We start from the raw sequence: 20720 nt of genomic DNA, 5'->3' as shown, positions 1-20720 counted from the left end.
CCTCTGGATTTCCTCCATGAGATTCCCTGACATGTTTAATTAGGCATGGGACACCTTTACCCGATCCAACCGAATTATAATGCTCCCTAAATCTCACATATAGGGGGCGAATGGTTTTACCGATGTAAAAAGCTTTACAACAACATAAAACAACATAAACCACGTGAGTTGTTTTACAGGTGATAAAATCCTTGACAACATGAGACACTCCCCCGATGCACAGTGTTCTATCTACAATATGGTAACTACAGAATGGACAATGTCCACACTTAAAATTACCATGTGGGACACTCTTGCTTAACCAATTACTTTGTTGTTTCACCATACTTTTTTTTACTATTGTCACCCAAGGTAGTACCCCGTCTATTGGAAATACTGGGACCCCTTGCTGCCACCTCTACGATATCCTTATCACGCTCCAAAATATGCCAGTTCCTGCGAATGGAAGATCGTATAACCCCATCCATAGGGCCAAATTTGAAACAAAAAATGAATCTCTTTTCAGATTCACGGGCAGGACTATGATTGCGACCTCCTGCCTGATCAGCCCTAACCTTAGCCTCATTAAGAAGACCATTAGGATAGCCCCTACAACGGAACCTATCACATAATTCCTCTGCTTGCTGATTATAACCTTCCTGAGTATTATTAATTCTCTTCAATCTCAATAATTGGCTATAAGGGAGAGACCGTTTTACATGATTTGGATGGAAGCTATCAAACCGAAGAACGGCATTGTGGCAGAGGGTTTACGACATACCTTGGTCTGCAACTCACCATCTACAACACTGATCTGTACATCCAAAAAATCGAGGTTAAGACCTCCATATCTAGGCGTGAATGACATATTCATGCCATTGGACTTATTTAGGTACTGGACAAATTCATCAAATGATTCACGGGGTCTGTCCCATATCATGAATATATTGTCCACATAGCGCACAAAAAGTCTGATATGTCTCAGAAAATTGTTCCCCACATTGTACACATAGTCCTCCTCCAACACAGCTAGAAAGAGGTTCGTGAATGTACAAGCAACCGGAGTTCCCATCGCGGTCCCAGTGCATTGTAAAAACCATGCATCTTCAAACTTAAATGCATTGTGTTTTAAAACAAAATCAACCCCTTCGCAAACAAAATTGACAAAACTGTCACTTCTCTTTAAAGACCCCAAAATCCTCCTCAAAACCACAATACCTAGATCCTGGGGGATCCTCGTGTATAGGCTTTCTACATCAATCGACACCAAAGAGAAGCCTGTTTGCCATACAATGCCTGTGAGCGCCCCCAAAAATTCATCAGTGTCTTTGATGTAGAAAGGGATATCTTGCAATATGGGGCGCAACAACCAATCCATGTATTGTGACAATGGTTCTGTGAGGGATCCAATCCCTGACACAATGGGGCGTCCTGGTGGGGCAATAGGGGATTTATGCAGCTTTGGAATATAATACCAATGGGGGCGGCGTGGGAACTCCGGTAATAACCTTTCAGCCATTTTCTTAGACAGCACGCCTAACTTCCACATTTTTCCGTAAAAATCTCTGCAATACATTTTTATACTTAATCGTCGGGTCCTGTGCCAATTTTACATAAGTAGACGTGTCAGATAACTGTCTCAAAGGGACCAGGACAACTGATTCGTGTACATGAAAGAATGAATGGGGCCATGTATCATGAGATTTTGAGTGCAAACCTCCTTCCATCAGCAAGGGCATTGAAGATGTTGATGGATTTTTCAGCATGATAATGATCCTAAGCACACGACCAAGGCAATGAAGGAGTGGCTTCGGAAGAAGCATATGAAGGTCCTGGAGTTGCCTAGCCAGTCTCCAGATCTCAACCCCATAGAAAAGGAGGCTATATGCAGGCTCTTACTGTATAAAAGCGGCTATATGTTCTATTTCAAACAGCGTTATGTTATTTTATTTATAGTGCTGTACATAAGGTAAAAATTTGCACAGCACAATCTCTGTCATTTTCCGTGTACGGATGTGCCCCAGAGCACGTGTCACATGATCTATCAGGGGGATCATGTGACATGTCTTGTGATACATCAGGTACCTGGGGGTCAGTGTCACAGAGGCTGGAGTTGGATCAGTATAATCACAAAGAAGCCTCCCTCTTAGGTTTTGTGCTCACTGCATCTTTTAGACGTTGGCATACCCAGGGGAATATGCTTCAGGAGAAAGCCACCTGTGTGTAACACTGGTGTCTCCCTTCTCCGGCAGAGACACTGATGCTCTCACTGCCGCAGCCCTGCAACTCCTTCTCCTCCTTCCATCCCCGCCTTGTCTCCAATGCCTCTGCTCTCCGCCTCTCTCCCCCAGCAGAGACGCCGATATACTCACCGCTGCTGTCCCACATCCCGTCCTCGTTCTCTGGTGGCTGCTCGGGGTCTGCGCACTGCTCGCAGATCCCCAGGCACAGTACTTAGGGCGTGCGCTCGGTCCCAGCTTCTTAAAGGGACAGTACACGTTGTCCTAAAGTGTCCCCAGCCAATAGCTGGAGAGCACTTATTATTTAAGGCACCTCTACCAGGTGGGAGGTGCCTGAGCAATGTTGTTAGTTCTCAGATCCCAGTGCTCGTATTCCCATATACTTGCTTGTCTATCAGCCGTGCATGCCAGCCTCTCTATCAGTCATTCTTGCCAGCCTATCAGCTGTGCCTGCCAGCCTGTCTAGCAGCCATGCCTGACTGCCTGTCTATTAGCTGGTCCAGCCTGCACCTTCCAGTTCCCATCTTCACATCAGCCGGTCACATTCGCACCCATGTTCTTACTCCGCCTGCCTGCATCTACTGGACATTCCTTCGGGCCTCCCCAGCTACCCTTTCCTAGGGGGTTAGCTGCCATCTACTCAATGTCAGTCCTGGATCACCTTCATTATCTCTTTCTGAATCTTGGTATTGCATACTGCTGCATCTCCGTGGTCAGATTGGGTGAGGCTCCTTGTCAAGCTCCTCCAGGCCTTCCTTGGGTTCCAGCACAGTAGTTACACCACCCAGCCTGTTACAGTTTGCACAGGCCTCGGAATCTGTTGGCTTCCAGACCTCTGTTAAGAACTCATTTTCGGCTCCACCAGTTGAGAGTTCCCCTCCCGTTCTCCCTCTAGTGGTGACAGGAGGTAGTGAGGTTGGTTTAAGTGGTAGTGATCTGCCACCTGATGAGGAAGATAACGATTGGATCTCTGGAGTATCAGACTGGATATAAGACAGCCGACACCCTATCCTAGTGCTGGTGATTCAGTCTGCTTCTCAGGTCATGGACTTCAGCTCTCTTCCAGTCTTCTCAAGTTAAGTTTGTTTTTTGCTATTGTTCACACTTGTGCTTGTTAGTCAGTTCAGTTTCTTGTGTGGTCAGCCTGCCCCTGCTGGGGCTATGCTGAATTTCCACTCCTATGTATCAGTATTTGCCAAGCTGCTTTTTGTCCCTTATTGGATTGGCCTCTTTTTGCTGTCTCAGAATATTTCAGAGTGCTGATATAGGTGTAGAAGTCTAGTGATTTCAGGGTTAATTTTGTTATCAGAAGTGTTGGACAATATTTTTGTAGGTTTTTTTTGGCAGATTGCAGACAGTGTCTTTCCTTTCCTGTCCTGTTTAGTTTGCCGGGCCCCATCGTTTGCTCAGCCTATTTTCCTGCCTTTGTTTGTAATTTCATCTTGTTTCACCATCAATACATGTGGGGGGCTGTCTTTCCTTTGGGGTCTGCTTTGGGGCAGTTAGTTTTCCTCTTTTCCTGCTTTAGGCTTATGTAGCTCTCCGGTTGTGACGAGGCATCTAGGAACATCGTAGGAACTCTCCACGACTGCTGCTAGTTGTGCGGTTAAGTTCAGGGATCTGCAATCTGCATAGTTACCAACTTCTCTGGTTTTCTGAGACTTAGCTTGTTGTTTATTTTTTCCTCCTCGGTGACCCATTCATAACAGACGTCCCTTCATTCAGACCTGTACCTGGAGGTCTCCCAACAGAAGGAGCAGCAGGAAAAAAAGCTTTCCTACTTACAGACAATAACCTGTTATGATTGGGTCACCGAGGAGGAAAGCAAGACCAAGCTAAGCCACAGAAAACCAGAGAGGTTGGTAACTAAGCAGATTGCAGACCCCTGATCCTATCCACACAACTAGCAGTAGCCGTGGAGCGTACCTACGATGATTCTAGACGCCTTGACACAGCAGGAGAACTAAATAAGCCTAAAGCAAGAAAGGGGAAATCTAAACTGCCCCAGAGCAGACCCCAAAGGAATAGATAGCCCCCAAACATATACTGTCGGTGAGACAAGATGAAAACACAAACGCAGGTAGGAAAATAGGCTGAGCAAATGATGGGGTCCAAACTAACTAGACAAGACAGGAAAGGAAAGACACTGTCTGCAATCATGCAAAAAACCCTGCAAAAAATGCCCAACACGTCTGATAGAAAAAATACTGAAGTCACTAGACTTCGCCCACTATATCAGCACTCTGGTATATTCTGAAAGCAGAGAAAAGAGAGGCTAATCTAATAAGGGACAAAAACAAACTGGCACAAACAGTAACACAAGGATGGAAATTCAGCACAGCCCCACCCAGGGCTGGCTGACCACGCAAAACTGAAATAGACAAAACCAAATCAAATGTTAACAATAGCAAAAGAACACTTAGCTTGAGCATGCATGGACTGAGCTGGAAATTAAGACCTCAGGAGGCAGGAAAAAATCACCAGCAGGGATAGAGGGAGTCGGCTGTCTTAAATCCAGTCATAAACTCCCAATGTCCAATCGTCCTCCTCATTATCAGGTGGCAGGCCTCTGTTAATTAGATCAGCTCCATTACCTCCTGTAACCACCAGAGGGAGCCCGGAAAGAACTCGCGACCCATCTGTCAGTATAACCATCTCCACTACCTTCGCCAGTAACCAGAGGTAGGCCAGAAAGTGAATTCACAACAGTAACCACCTGTCTGGATGCACTGACAACTCCGGCGGCATCTGCACCTACTCAAGCTGCGACCACCTTGGCAGTGACCCAACCTGTCTACCAGCTACAGTGGGGGAAATAAGTATTTGATTCCTTGCTGATTTTGTAAGTTTGCTCACTGACAAAGATATGAACAGTCTATAATTTTAAGGGTAGGTTAATTTTAACATTGAGAGATAGAATATCAAAAATAAAATCCATAAAATGTATTTGCATTTTGCAGTGAGAAATAAGTATTTGATCCGTCTGGAAAACAAGACTTAATACTTAGTGGCAAAACCCTTGTTGGCAAGCACAGCAGTCAGACGTTTTTTGTAGTTGATGATGAGGTTTGCGCACATGTCAGGAGGAACTTTGGTCCACTCCTCTTTGCAGATCATCTCTAAATCATTAAGAGTGTGAGGCTGTCGCTTGGCAACTCAGAGCTTCAACTCCCTCCATAAGTTTTCTAGAATGTATGCGTCCGGTTCCGGACCCGTCTGTTTGTACCCTCACACTATTACATTTATTAATCAGTGCATGCTGCTCTTTGAACTCATGGCTCATCAGTTTGTCTCCGACCAGGCCAAAGTGGCGTTCATCATGTCTCATCTCTCTGGTGAGGTCTTGGCGTGGCTCAATACCCTATGGGAGAGACTGGATCCACTTGTATAGAATCTTCAATCCTTCCTAGAGGCCTTCAAGAAGATTTTCGTCGAGCCCGGATGTGTGTCCTCAACAACCTCCTCTCGTCTCAGACTGTACATTTACGCACACTCTCATCTGAACTCACCTGGAATAATGAAGCCCTGGTGGCCACCTTCTGGGAGGGACTTTCTGGTCGAATCAAAGAGGGGCTGGCCTGCCACTACATATCCTCCTCACTGGATGACCTGGTGTCTTTGGCTAAACGGATTCTTATAGCAAGTCTCAGCCTCTGCATCCTCCCCAGAGTCTATGCAGGTGCATCGGATAAAGATGGCCAAGCACTGTCAGGAGGCCTGTCGTAGCCAAGTGTTCGTGCATCAATTGTAAAAGTCTCGAGCAAGCCACCCGCTCCTGACCTGAGAGACCGGGAAACTGCAGAGACTAGGGTCAGTAGGAGAGGCCACCCTGGGCAAAAATTACCCCTCTCCATCACTGTCTCTGAGAGTAGCGGAGTCCAGTGGCCCCATTAGTTTTGTTGAATCTGCCTATCTGGATTATGGTTCTGCGGCAAATTTCATCCAACAGACCATCATTGAGGCATAAAAAAATCCCGGTCCAGGGTCTACTGGATCTATTGGTGATATCTTCAGTGGAAGGAAGACCTCTCTCTGAATCCATCTTGTCCATTACCGAACCAGTGGAACTACAGGTAGGAAAGCTCCACTCGAAAATGATTTCTTTGTTTGTGCAGGACGGCCTATATTACCCTCTGCTTTTAGGTCTGCCATGGTTGCAAAGACACAAGCCAGTTATGGACTATAAGTCTGGAGAAGTACTCCACTGGGGTCAAGTTTGTCACAAGAGTTGCCTTGCTCCCATTTGTTCTCCCCAATTTCCAACTTCTCCTGCTTCTCCCACTAATTTGCCTGCGGCATATTGGACGTTCACGGACATCTTTGACAAGAAAGAATCTGAGACTTTGCCACCTCATAGGCAGTATAACTGCCCTATTGATCTTCTGCCTGGTGCATCTCCTCCACGAGGCCGAATCTATCTCCTGTCACAGGCTGAAACTTGTGCTATGTCTGAGTATATCGACGAGAACCTTGCTAGGGGATTTAGCTGGAAATATTCTTCTTTGGCCAGAGCTGGTTCTCTCTGACCCTGCATTCACCAAAGGGGTCTTAACCAAATCACAGTTAAGAATAAGTATCCACTGCCTCTCATCTAATAGTTGTTTGATCGCCTGAAGGGTTCCAGAGTCTTCACGAAGCTCAACCTACGAAGGGCATACAACCTGATTCGGATTTTCCAGGGGAACGAATGGAAGATAGCCTTTAACACCCGCGACGGCCAAAAAGAGCATCGACGGACTGAGGACAACAGGCTTGAGGAGACATACATGAAAATAATTGGTAATCCACAAAGAGACCGGTAGTTTGACCATGTAGGCCACAGGGTTAATCTGTCTCAAAATCTCAAATGGACCAATGAAGGAATGGCCCAGTTTGTAGGAGGATACTTTGAGACAGACATACTTAGATGACAGCCACACCTTCTCCCCAGGACAAAACAGATGCAGATCCAGATGTCTCTTGTCTACATGTCTTTTCTTTCGTTCTGAGGACCACAATAATTTGAACTCCAGGTGGGAGGTGCCTGTGCAACATTGTTTCCTAACACTCATTAGTTTTCAGGTCCCAGTGCTTGTATTCCCGTATACTTGCCTGTCTATCAGCCGTGCCTGCCAGCCTGTCTATCAGATGTGCCCACCAACCTGTCTATCAGCCGATCCAGCCTGCACCTGCCAGTTTCCATCTTCACATCAGCCGGTTCTGTCTGCACCCATGGCTCCTGTGTTCTTACTCCGCCTGCCTGCATCTACTAGACAGTAGATGGCCTCCCCAGCTACCCGTTCCTATTGGTCAGCTTCCATCTACCCAATGTCAGTCCTGGAGTAACACCTGGACCACCACCCTTATCTCTCCTCAGATCTCGATATTGTATGCTGCTGCGTATCTGTGGTCAGATTTGATGAGGATCCTGGTCATGCCCCTCCATGCCTTCCTTGGGCTCCAGCACAGTGGCTCCACCACCCAGTCCGTTACACTGTGTTTTTCCCAAAGCGTCTTCTTTGGCGTCTTTCTGGTTGTTTTTTGTGGTGACTTTGCTGCCAACATTATATTTATGTAATAGTGAGTAGCTTCTGAACAGAAACCGTCTGAGGATAGACTCCTGGGATTCAGTTCCCACAGGTCTCCTGGGGATTAATAATACTCTTTGACCTTCAGCCAGGTATTTGATGGCCGAGAGATCCTCATTCCTGGCTAGTAACGTCAATGCCTTCAACCTGACCCAGAAATGTCATCTCCCTTTTCCTAATGACCAAAGGGTCCAGAGACCCAACTTACAAGGAGTTATACTGTAACATCTCTGCCCAGACATCTGAGTGGTGCTGGTAATTGAATTTTATGGCCAATATCACTGGGCAGAATGAGTATTTATGTGGTCCAGCCACTCAGCCGATGTAATCATTTTCTTGGCGTGGCGTATGGGGCAGCACCACAGAAGACTGGAGAAGAGCAAATGTTGTTCCTATCTTCAAAAAGGGGAAGAAGGTGGACCCAGGCAGCTATAGGCCGATGAGTCTGACTTCTATACCAGGAAAGATCTTGGAACAAATTATTATTAAACAACATGTATGTCAGTGTCTGGATAAGAATGAAGTGATTAAACAGAGTCAGCATGGGTTTGTAACTAATAAGTCATGTCAGACTAACTTAATTTCCTTCTATGACAGAATCACTGATTGGGTGGATCAGGGAAATGCTGTAGATATAGTATATCTTGACTTCAGCAAAGCATTTGACAAAGTATCTCACACAATCCTTATTGAAAAAATGAGTAAGTATGGAATGGACAAGGCAACTGTTAGGTGGATTCATAACTGGCTTAGTGATCGGACCCAAAGAGTGGTCGTAAATAACTGCACATCCAGTTGGAAGAATGTCTCAAGTGGGGTACCACAGGGCTCTGTCCTGGGCCCTGTATTGTTCAACATCTTTATCAACGAGTTAGATGAAGGAATTGAGGGTAAACTGATTAAATTTGCTGATGACACAAAGCTAGGAGGGATAGCTAATACTAGAGAAGAGAGAGAGAGGATTCAAAAAGATATAAATAAACTGGAGCAATGGGCAGCAACTAACAGAATGGTTTTTAACAGGGAAAAATGCAAAGTACTACATCTGGGCAATAAAAATGAAAAAGCATATACAGAATGGGAGGAATGGGGCTAAGCAACAGCACATGTGAAAAAGACCAGGGTATACTAATAGATCACAGACTGAATATGAGTCAACAGTGTGATGCAGCAGCAAAAAAGGCAAATGCAATTCTAGGATGTATTAACAGAAGCATACAGTCTAGATCACGTGAAGTCATTATTGCCCTCTTCTCCTCTTTGGTCAGACCTCATCTGGAATACTGTGTCCAGTTTTGGGCCCCACATTTTAAAAAAGACATCAACAAACTGGAGCAAGTTCAGAAAAGAGCGACCAGAATGGTGACCGGTCTGCAAACCCTGTCTTATGAGGAAAGGTTGGAGGATTTGGGAATGTTTAGCCTGCAAAAGTGAAGACTGAGAGGAGACTTAATAACTGTCTACAAATATCTCAAGGGCTGTCACATTGCAGACGGATCATCTTTATTCTCATTTGCACAAGGAAAGACTAAAAGCAATGGGATGAAACTGAATGGGAGGAGGCACAGATTAGATATCAGAAAAAACTTTTTGATAGTTAGAGTGATCAATGAGTGGAACAGGCTGCCACGAGAGGTGGTGAGTTCTCCTTCAATAGAAGTCTCCAGACAGAGGCTGGACAGACATCTGTCTTGGATGATTTAGCGAATCCTGATTTGAGCAGGGGGTCGGACCAGATGGCCCAGGAGGTCCCTTCCAACTCTGAATCTATGATTCTATGATTCTTACTTAAACTTCCAGAATACTGTAGGGAATTGCCAGCTATTGTTTGGTTTTCCTACATCTCTGCTGCCACTTGTTCTGACTCTCACCCTGATAAAGCTTGCTCTGTGTTCCCTTCAGATTCTGACCCAAGGTTGCCTGACTCACTCCTGACTGACCTCCTGGTGTCTGACCTCAGATTTCCTTCCAACTTCACTTTTTTTCTTCTGCTTCTGTACCAGGATCTGTCCCCCTGATACTGACTCAGCTTTATTAGTCTTTCCTTCCCTCTGGCTAGTTTATCCGGTGAGCAGCGACTCCGTGGACACAACCCGGGGGCCCTGTATTAAGTACATGTGGGGGTTAAGGCTGTGTTCCTCTGGGCTCAGCTATATGGAGTGGCTTGAGCCAACTGTGGCTGAGGTAGCCTTTTCTTCTTGCCTCTGACTGACTTTACAGTATAAATGTAATTTTACATAGGCACCATAGGACTGTATTATTTCTGTCGGTATTGTATATGTACTATATTTGTGCGGGATATAACAATTGTGGGCATATGTGTATATACAGTTAGGTCCATATATATTTGGACAGAGACAACATTTTTCTAATTTTGGTTCTACACCTGTCCATGAAATAGTCTTGGAGTCAATTGTCCAATTACTTTTGGTCCCTTTAAAAACAGGGTGGCACATGTTAAGGAGCTGAAACTCCTAAACCCTTCATCCAATTTTAATGTGTATACCCTCAAATGAAAGCTGAAAGTCTGAACTTCAACTGCATCTGAATTGTTTTGTTTAAAATTCATTGTGGTAATGTCTAGAACCAAAATTAGAAAAATGTGGTCTCTGTCCAAATATATATGGACCAAACTGTATGTATACACATACACTATATGGCTCTGTATATGTATACAGATTCCTATAGATCTATATGGTGACTGTACCTGAGACGGCGGCAGCAGCCAGGAGGGTCACAGAGGAAACCCAGCAGAATGTCTCCATTGTCCTCTCCCCCGCTCTCCTTTCAGCTCGCTCTATACGTCTCGTGCTCACTATCCGCCCCTCTTTGTTGTAAGACTCTGATCATGTGGTTTTCCTGTTTAAGGAAATAACGCTGATAGAATTTAAGTGAGAGGCGGCGAGAGAGAGAAAAGGATATCAGACGGTACGGGACGAGGAATGAAGCCTCTGCTCCCATCTCTGCTGCCGTCTCTGCTCCTGCTTCCGGCAGTCTCAGGTATCCTCATCTTCCATACGGACGCGTTCAGCAGAGTTGGGCCACGGTCACACGTTCAGTATTTGGTCAGCATTTTGCATCAGTATTTGTAGGTCAAAACCAGAAGTGGAACAGTCAGAGGAAAAGTCTAATAGAAACACGTCACCACTTCTGCATTTTTCACCCACTCCTGGTTTTGTATTGCAAATACTGATGTAAAATACTGACCAAATACTGACCGTGTGAGCATGGCCTTGGGGTAAGCCGCTCTTGCATGTTACTTTTGGGGTGGATTTGTGGTTTGGGGTGGGCTCCCATCTTAAAAATTACCTGTCCCCATTTTTTTGCACATAAGTTTTCTGCTTGCATTCAGTGAATAGAATTCTTGTTATACATTCAGAGTCGGAAGTCCGACCCCAATCTAGTTTCTTTGCAAGACTTGTGTCAGGAGAGCTCTCTGCTACATTGTAACAAAGCTTTCAAGTTGCAGCTGTGTCTTTCTTATTGTTTCAAATCTATTGTTTTCTATGAGACATTTCTGACAGTGAAGCACTTTTAGATACAAAAGCGAAAAACCGCCCTGTCCTTGAGGGGTTAAAAATAAAAGCTGTGATTGGTTGCAATGAGGAGAGATTCATAGATCTGCTCCAATTCGCTCAGAAATGGGACCAATGATGGAAATCATCGGGTGTGACAGAAAAGGGTTACTGCACTATATCATCTGTATATTGGGGCTTTTTAGGGATCAAACACCCCTTAATATTACAATCTGGATGATTTCTGTATCTAATCCTATCCTGTGTGATACTGACTGCTGAGCCGTGTATCTTATCCTGTCCTGTGTGATACTGTCTGCTGAGCTGTGTATCTATTCCGATCCTGTGTGATACTGACTGCTGAGCTGTGTATCTAATCCTGTCCTGTGTGATGCTGTCTGCTGAGCCGTGTATCTAATCCTATCCTGTGTGATACTGTCTGCTGAGCCATGGATCTTATCCTCTCCTGTGTGATACCATCTGCTGAGCTGTGTATCTAATCCTCTCCTCTGTGATACCGTCTGCTGAGCTGTATCTAATGCTTTCCTGTGTTATACTGACTGCTGAGCTGTGTATCTAATCCTATCCTCAGATACGTCTGCTGAGCTTTATCTAATACTATCCTGTGTGATACTGTGCTGAGCTGTGTATCTAATCCTATCCTGTGTGATATTATCTGCTGAGCTGTGTATCTAATCCTATCCTGTGTGATACTATCTGCTGAGCCGTGTATCTAATCCTCTCCTGTGTGGTAATGTCTGCTGAGCAGTGTATCTAATCCTCTCCTGTGTGATACTGTCTGCTGAGCTGTGTATCTAATCCTCTCCTGTGTGATACCGTCTGCTGAGCTGTGTATCTAATCCTATCCTGTGTGATACTGACTGCTGAGCTGTGTATCTAATCTTATCCTGTGTGATACCGTCTGCTGAGCTGTGTATCTAATCCTATCCTGTGTGATACTGACTGCTGAGCTGTGTATCTAATCCTATCGTGTGTGATACCGTCTGCTGAGCTGTGTATCTAATCCTATCCTGTGTGATACTGACTGTTGAGCTGTTTATCTAATCCTAGCCTGTGTGATACTGACTGCTGAGCCGTGTGTCTAATCCTATCCTGTGTGATACTGACTGTTGAGCTGTGTATCTTATCCTATCCTGTGTGATACTGACTGCTGAGCTGTGTATCTAATCCTATCCTGTGTGATACCGTCTGCTGAGCTGTGTATCTAATCCTATCCTGTGTGATACTGACTGTTGAGCTGTGTATCTAATCCTATCCTGGGTGATACTGACTGCTGAGCCGTGTATCTAATCCTATCCTGTGTGATACTGACTGCTGAGCTGTATATCTAATCCTCTCCTGTGTGATACTGTCTGCTGAGCCGTGTATCTAATCCTCTCCTGTGTGATACTGACTGTTGAGCTGTGTATCTAATCCTATCCTGTGTGATACTGTCTGCTGAGCCGTGTATCTAATCCTCTCCTGTGTGATACTGACTGCTGAGCTGTGTATCTAATCCTTTCCTGTGTGATACTGACTGCTGAGCTGTGTATCTAATCCTTTCCTGTGTGATACTGACTGCTGAGCTGTGTATCTAATCCTTTCCTGTGTGATACTGACTGCGGAGCCTTATACAGTAGGGAAAAAAGTATTTAGTCAGCCATCAATTATGCAAGTTGGCATCATAGATAGACCCCTATGTGCACACGCTGCGGATTGGTCTGTGGATTTGTATCTGCGGATCCGCAGGTAAAACCGCAGCTAAAATGACCTGCGGTTCTACCTGCGGTTTTCCCTGCGGTTTGACACCTGGACAATGGAGAAGATGGTAAACCGCAGCGGAATCCGCAGAAAGAATTGACATGTCAATTCTTTCTGCGGATTCAAAACCGCAGCTTTTCCGCAGTTGAAAATCCGCAGCATGTGCACAGCAGAATGTAAATCCCATAGACTTACATGGTACTGTACACTGTCTGCAGAACTGCTGTGGATCCGCAGAGGCCAAATCCGCAGCAGAATCTGCAGCTTGTGCACATAGCCTGAGAGTCAAAATTAGAAAACAAATCCAGAAAATCACCTTGTCTTATTTGGCAAGATTTATTTTGCAAATTATGGTGGAAAATAAGTATTTGGTCATTAACAAAAGTTCATCTCCATATTTTGTTATATATCCTTTGTTGGCAATGACAGAGGTCAAACGTTTTCTGTAAGTCTTCACAAGGTTGCCACACACTGTTGGTGGTATGTTGGCCCATTCCTGCATGCAGATCTCCTTTAGAGCAGTGATGTTTTGGGCCTGTCGCTGGGCAACACGGACTTTCAAATCCCTCCAAAGGTTTTCTATGGGGTTGAGATCTGGAGACTGGCTAGGCCACTCCAGGACCTTCATATGCTTCTTAGGAAGCCACTCCTTCGTTGCCCTGGCAGTGTGCTGGGGATCATTATCATGCTGAAAGACCCAGCCACGTTTCATCTTCAATGCCCTTGCTGATGGGAGGAGGTTTGCACTCAAAATCTCATGATATATGGCCCGATTCATTCTTTCATGTACAAGGATCAGTTGTCCTGGTCCATTTGCAGAGAAACAGCCCCAAAGCTTCACAGTAGGTATGGTGTTCCTTGGATGCATCTCATCATTCTGTCTCCTCCAAACATGATGAGTTTTGTTTCTACCAAACAGTTCTACTTTGGTTTCATCAGACCATATGACATTCTTCCAATAATCTTCTGAATACTGTAAATGCTCTCTAGCAAACGTCAGACGGGCCCGGACATGTACAGGCTTAAGCAGGGGGATACATCTGGCACTGCAGGATCTGAGTCCCTGGTGGCTTAGTGTGTTACTGATGGTAGCCTTTGTTACGGTGGTCCCAGCTCTATGCAGGTCATTTACTAGGACCCCCGTGTGGTTCTGGGATATTTTCTCACCGTTCTTGTGATCATTTTGACCCCATGGGGTGGGATCTTGCGTGGAGCCCCAGATCGAGGGAGATTCTGTGGTCTTGTATGTCTTCCATTTTCTTATTATTGCTCCCACAGCTGATTTCATCACACCAAGCTGCTTATCTATTGCAAATTCAGTCTTCCCAGCCTGGTGCAGGGCTACAATTTTGTTCCTGGTGTCCTTAGACAGCTCTTTGGTCTTCACCATAGTGGAGTTTGGAGTGTGACTGAGGTTGTGGACAGGTGTCTTTTATACTGATAACAAGTTCAAACAGGTGCCATTACTACAGGTAATGAGTGGAGGACAGAGGAGCCTCTTAAAGTAGAAGTTACAAGTCTTTGAGAGCCAGAAATCTTCCATGTTTTTAGGTGACCAAATACTTATTTTCCACCATGTTTTGCAAAATAAATCTTACCAAATCAGACAAGCTGATTTTCTGGATTTGTTTTCTCATTGTGACTCTCATAGTTGTGGTCTACCTATGATGTCAATTACAGGCCTCTCTCATCTTTTTAAGTGGGAGAACTTGCACAATTGGTGGCTGACTAAATACTTTTTTCCCCACTGTATCTAATCCTCTCCTGTGTGATACTGACTGCTGAGCTATGTATCTAATTATATCCTGTGTGATACTGTGCTGAGCTGTGTATCTAATCCTATCCTGTGTGATACTGTGTTGAGCTGCGTATCTAATCCTATCATGTGTGATGTTGTCTGTGGAGATAAAGTATCTAAGCCTGCCATGTATGATACAGTCGGCAGAATCACTGTAACTAATACTTTCATGTGTTATTGCCACCTGAGCCAAACTATATGTGTGATACTGTCTCCTGAGGTTATGTATCTAATCCTGCATGATATTGCCTCTTGAGGTTATGTATCTAATCCTATGTGATTGTAAGGGGTGTATCGGGACCGTGTGATACTCCACATATATATATATATATATATATATATATATATATATATATATGGTCTGCTATGTGTATAGTAATATACACTGCTCAAAAAATAAAGGGAACACTTAAACAACAGAATATCACTCCAAGTAAATCAAACTTCTGTGAAATCAAACTGTCCACTTAGGAAGCAACACTGATTAACAATCAATTTCACATGTTGTTGTGCAAATGGAATAGACAACAGATGGAAATTATTGGCAATTATAAAAGACACACTCAATAAAGAAGTGGTTCTGCAGGTGGGGACCACAGACCACATCTCAGTACCAATGCTTTCTGGCTGATGTTTTGGTCACTTTTGAATGTTGGTTGTGCTTTCACACTCGTGGTAGCATGAAACGGACTCTACAACCCACACAAGTGGTTCAGGTAGTGCAGCTCATCCAGGATGGCACATCAATGCGAGCTGTGGCAAGGTTTGTTGTGTCTGTCAGCGTAGTGTCCAGAGGCTGGAGGCGCTACCAGGAGACAGGCCAGTACGCCAGGAGATTTGAAGGGGGCCATAGGAGGGCAACAACCCAGCAGCAGGACTGCTACCTCAGCCTTTGTGCAAGGAGGAACAAGAGGAGCACTGCCAGAGCCCTGCAAAATGACCTCCAGCAGGCCACATATGTGCTTGTGTCTGTACAAATGGTTAGAAACCTCCTTGCACAAAGGCTGAGGTAGCGGTCCTGCTACTGGGTTTGCTTTTCTGCCTGTGATCTTCACTCTTGCAGTTTTGCCTGTGCTCCGCACTCTTGTGGTTCTGCCTGTGCTCCGCACACTTAGGCTAAGTGCACACGTTGCAGAAAATTTCTGCTCAAAAACCTGAATCCCTTCCCAGAAACCGCACCTATTTTTCCGCGGCGGTTTTTGCGCGGTTTTGATGCGTTTTTTCCGCAGCGGTTTCAAACTGCATGGAAGAAGCCAAAACCGCGGAAAAATCCGCAAAATTTATGAGCATGCTGCGGTTTTTACCGCGATGCAGTTTTTTCGCAGTAAAAAACGCATCAATGTGCACAAAAAGTGCAAAATGCATAGAAATGACTGGGAAGCTTATTTTTAGCGGTTTTATAGCGGTTTTATAGTGAAAACCGCAGTAAAAACCACTAAAAAAACGTTGTGTGTGAACACAGCCTAACGGTTCTGCCTATGCTCCGCACTCATGCGGTTCTGTCTGTGCTCCGCTTTGGTTGCTGCAGAACCTCTTGCTGCAACTTCTCTGCGCATTCCTTGCGGTTCCGCTTTGCTTTACCCCTGCTGCTGCAGAACCTCTTGCTGCAGCTCCTCTCCACATACCTTGCGGTTCCACGCTATTTCCCTTCTGTAGCTCCTACCGTCGTTTTTGGTGAGGATAGGTTGTCTTGGTGATGCCCCTAGATAATGTTTTGTGGTCTCTACTTCTTCTTTGGACAGGAGATGTCTCCTCCTTCAACAAATTATTCCGGGAAATAAATGACAATACTATGGGTCTTAAATTCACCCCTGAAATTGACTCCTGCATATTCTATTGACTTCCTGGATATCAATATCAGGAAAGATAGCGAAGGCCTCTAACAAACCAACATCTATAGAAAACCAACCTCAACAAACAATCTGCTTAGATAGAACAGTCATCATCACCCTAAAAAGGAATTGTTCCTCCACATCATCTTTTTATACCCAAGCGCGAGAACTAAGGGATATGTTTTTGGACAGGGGTTACCCCAAGGGAGTCCTTAAGGAAGCTTTTAACTATGCTGAATCTCAAACAAGAACTAGTCTATTACCTCCCACTGATAATAAAAATAAGAACCCCTTGTGAGACTGATAGGAAACTTCGATGACTGCTTCTATGAGGTTAGGAAGATCATAAGCAAACATTGGGATATTCTTAGGGCCGATACAGACATGTGAATTTCTACCAGCCACATCTGCTATTACTTTTAGGGGAGATTCGTGGGTGACCAACTTGTACTCAGTTTCTATGTCCTCCCTTATGTATCTCAGATTATCATGTGTGATAATGTCTGTTGAGCTTATGTATTTCAGCTTCTAACTGTCATGATCCAGGTTTGATTATGACAGATTTTGCACAAGTAACCTTTTTTTTTCCTTTAAGCTGTTTGCTTAAAGTTAGTTTTGCCCCCGGTGGCCATTAGGGTCATTACTCTGTGGTTGTTTTAGTTCTAGTTTTGCCCCCGGCCGTTAGGATCATTGCACTCTGCTTACTTTAGTTTAGTTGCCCCCGGTGGCCGCTAGTGTTATTGCACGTGATAATGAAGCAGGTGTGATTCCCTGGCTGCTACCTATAAAGGAGTTGCAGGTGGTCTCACTGGTGGTGATATTGCTCATTTACAACCAAGTCTGATGAAGGAAGGAACTGCAGAGAGGAGTTCCTGGCAGCTCAGGGGAGCTCTGGTGTAATAGCTTCAGGCGGAAGCTGAATTCAGGTGTCGAGCTTCAGGGGTGAAGCTGAACTTTGGTGTTGTACTCTGTGTGCTGGGAGCAATAGCAACAGAGCAAAGCTAAGTGGTGTTTTTCCCTGTTTGTGACTTTCCTTGTGTGTGTATTAGTGCAGTGGTGGGATTAGTTCCTGCACCGTCCAGTTCACTAGAAAGGGATAGGTGCAGGGCGAGCTAGGGATTTGAGGTATCCAGCTCGTCGCCAGGTGCGGCACCTGCCTAGGGATCGTCAGGAGTGTAGGGACACTGACTCAGGGGAGTGCAGGAGGTCTCCACGTCCTTGTTCCCTATTGCAGGGCCCTCCATCATAACTGTTTCCCGGTGTTTCCCTTAACTCTGTTTAAAATCGCCCTGCTGGAGGCGGTGTATCCAGGGTCACGGGTGTTATAGAAATTCGCTATCTATGCTTATCATCTGTGATTCTCGGGTACACACCTACTTATGAAACTTTGGAAAGCTCCTTTGTACAAACATGTTTCACTGGTTATTTTGAGATTATGAATGCAAATAATCTTGTAAATGCCAAAAAAAACAAACACACAAGTAAAGACCCATCTCCATCACAGTATTCACTGATCTGCCCTCCCCCAAATTACATCACACGCCTGTCTCATTGTGGGGGTAAAACCAAGGCTCTGTTCTGCCTCAGTAAGGACACCTGACATGCCCACCAGGGCCATGGAGTACTCGGAACCAGGTCGGACAGTTCGTTGGGGAAGTCACGGGGCCGTGGCCCTGGCTGTGCAATAAAATAGGGAATATGTATATGGGATTTAATGTGACTCCACCTGTGGTGTTCGGCAACAGATGGCCGACGCTGCTAAAGGATGATGATGATGCAGCTGGGATGGTTCTGCTCCCCACTGGTGGAGCGGGGCCCCAAGGCTACCGGTTCTGTTTGTGTCAGACTTTGTGTACCTTGTGGTGCAGGACTCAGGGCGCAAGAGATCACTAGAGGACACAAGGACTGTAGTTTTCGTTTCCTTTACTTGATGATTGATGGTACAAATACTGGGGCACTGGTAACAGATCGTGATGGAGAGCCGGGCAGCCTGGAAGCAATTTTGGATACACCTGGCCAGGTAGGTACGGAGCCCTTCCTTCTGCGCTGTCTAACAGCTCACCCTCCTTTGTGTCGGCTCCAGGCTTTGGTATGCTGCTTTGCCGCCGGGTATTAGATCGGGCCAGAAGACCTGCAGTCCCCTGCCCTCTGGATTTAGCTGCCAGGACTTCAGTACCCACGCAACCACGGACTCCATTATCCGGTTCCTAGCGCTCAGCTCTGGGGCGAGTTTAATCACAGCTCTACTCCACAGGTTCTGCTCGACTTCTCTCCTACTGACACCTGGTAAGGGGACTCCTCCTTGCTTCCAGGCATGATATTACTCCTTGTGAGGGAAGCAATGCCACTGTGGCAACTGGACTCCTGGGGTGCCACATTCCCCCTAGTGAAATTCAGTATTCCCGGACTGAGGAAATATAAACATATCAACAAGTGAACAATCATAACTATTTACAAGATTTCAAAAATAAAAATTACAAAAACCAAAGTTCAAAAATAGTCTTGGTGATGATTAGTCCATGTGTCATTGTCCATTGTTCTTTCTTGAGCCAGGTTGGTAACTATATACAAGTATTGTCCTGGTCATAACGAGTCCAGTGAACCAATCGTCCATTAAATCAAGTAAAGTAAAATAGGATTGCTCAAGAGTTCTTACAGAGTCTCTGTAGGCTCATATGCTTGACGGTTAAGTACTTACATTACATAATTACATATCTTATTTACACAATCTACTTACATGTGAAACCTTACGGTGATTTGACCTAGGCTACTACGGGTAGACCTGATGTTCTACGATCACTGATGCTCACCGTGGGCATGACAGATTCACCACTGGTAGGGGTTGGATTCTCTTGCTCTGCTGCTGGTGTGGCATCTGCTGCTTGAGCCCGCGGGCCTTCAGGCTGGTCTTGAGTCGCATCTCTTTCTGGCACTACTAGCTGGGGAAAGGTCAAAACGGGCATGGTTATGGCCTGTATCACCCTTGTCCAATTTGAAGGGAACTCGCCGAGTACTGTGCTGATCTTTTCCTCCACCTCTTCCACTGGCTGAGGAATGTCTTGGTCTTCAATCCTTTCCTTTAGTTGGTCAGGGCATAGTTTTAGATGATCCCTCAACACTGCTGCTGAGGTTTCTCCTCCATCTTTACTGATGAAGCACACCTTGGTGTTATCAAAGTCTGAAGGTAAAACGGTGTATGGCTTAGCCTCCCAATGGTCGTCTAGTTTGTGAACTCATATCTTCCTTTTGAGTACCTGTTCTCCAGGTGACAAGGGAACTGCAGGGGTGTGCTGATTATAATTTCTTTCCTGCCTCTGTCTTGCCTGGGGCAAACTTTTCTCTACACATTCTTGCACCTTATGATATTGTTGCTGCCGCTCCGTATCCCAGTCTGCATCTGGTGATGTCGTCTCAGATGTTAAAACTCCCATGTCCAAGTCAATGAGTAACTTGCCAGGTCTTGCCCTCTTCAGGTAGGCGGGTGTACAGTTGGTTGAGTTCACCGGGATGTTGTTATATAAGTCTACCAAATCTGGTAACTTCTCTGGCCACAGGCTACGCTCTTCCTGGGGCAGAGTCTTCAACAGGTCTATTACTACCTTGTTCATTTTGTCGCATAACCCGTCAGTCTGGGGATGATATCACATGGTTCTTATTTTCTTGCAACTGTACAGGTTACAGAACTCCTGGAACACTTCTGCTTCAAAGGTTGGGCCTTGGTCTGTAAGCAATCGTTCAGGGTCACTGTGCGGGAGACAAAAGTGTTGTAGAAATGCTTTGGCTGCCGCCTTCGCCGTCTGATCCTTCACTGGCATGACTACCAGGAGCCGGAAGTAGTGGTCTACTATGGTGAGGGCCAGCTTCACGTGGTCCAAGGCTACCAGCTTAAGCAGTTGTTTGGTGACTATGGGCTATAGGGGAGCCCTCTGGCTATCATGGTCTTTCCGTCTCAGGTTGTATGGACCACATTCTCGACACCATTTCTCGATTTCTTTCCTCATACCAACTCAGTAGAATCGCTCACGTAG

General features: G+C 45.4%; 2 protein-coding genes across 2 annotated transcripts in view; one reads left to right on the top strand and one right to left on the bottom strand.

Annotated features, from left to right (window-relative positions):
- Positions 1-10615, bottom strand: part of LOC141073833 (butyrophilin subfamily 1 member A1-like) — an 89518-nt gene extending 78903 nt beyond the window's left edge. Inside the window, exon 1 of the mRNA XM_073561299.1 lies at positions 10494-10615. Coding sequence (XP_073417400.1) covers positions 10494-10551 — 58 coding nt within the window. The 5' untranslated portion in view covers positions 10552-10615. The remainder of the gene's footprint in view (positions 1-10493) is intronic.
- Positions 10616-10660: 45 nt separating this feature from the next.
- The window catches only part of LOC141073832 (butyrophilin subfamily 1 member A1-like), a 79097-nt gene continuing 69037 nt past the window's right edge, over positions 10661-20720 (top strand). The window contains exon 1 of the mRNA XM_073561298.1: positions 10661-10786. Coding sequence (XP_073417399.1) covers positions 10729-10786 — 58 coding nt within the window. The 5' untranslated portion in view covers positions 10661-10728. The remainder of the gene's footprint in view (positions 10787-20720) is intronic.

This window comes from Dendrobates tinctorius, unplaced genomic scaffold (genome assembly GCF_039654945.1).
Source record: "Dendrobates tinctorius isolate UK_male_01 unplaced genomic scaffold, ASM3965494v1 ptg000315l, whole genome shotgun sequence".
NCBI classification, from domain to species: domain Eukaryota; kingdom Metazoa; phylum Chordata; class Amphibia; order Anura; family Dendrobatidae; genus Dendrobates; species Dendrobates tinctorius.
Note: the sequence above shows the minus strand (reverse complement) of the source record. Positions and strands in the feature narration are given on the sequence as shown.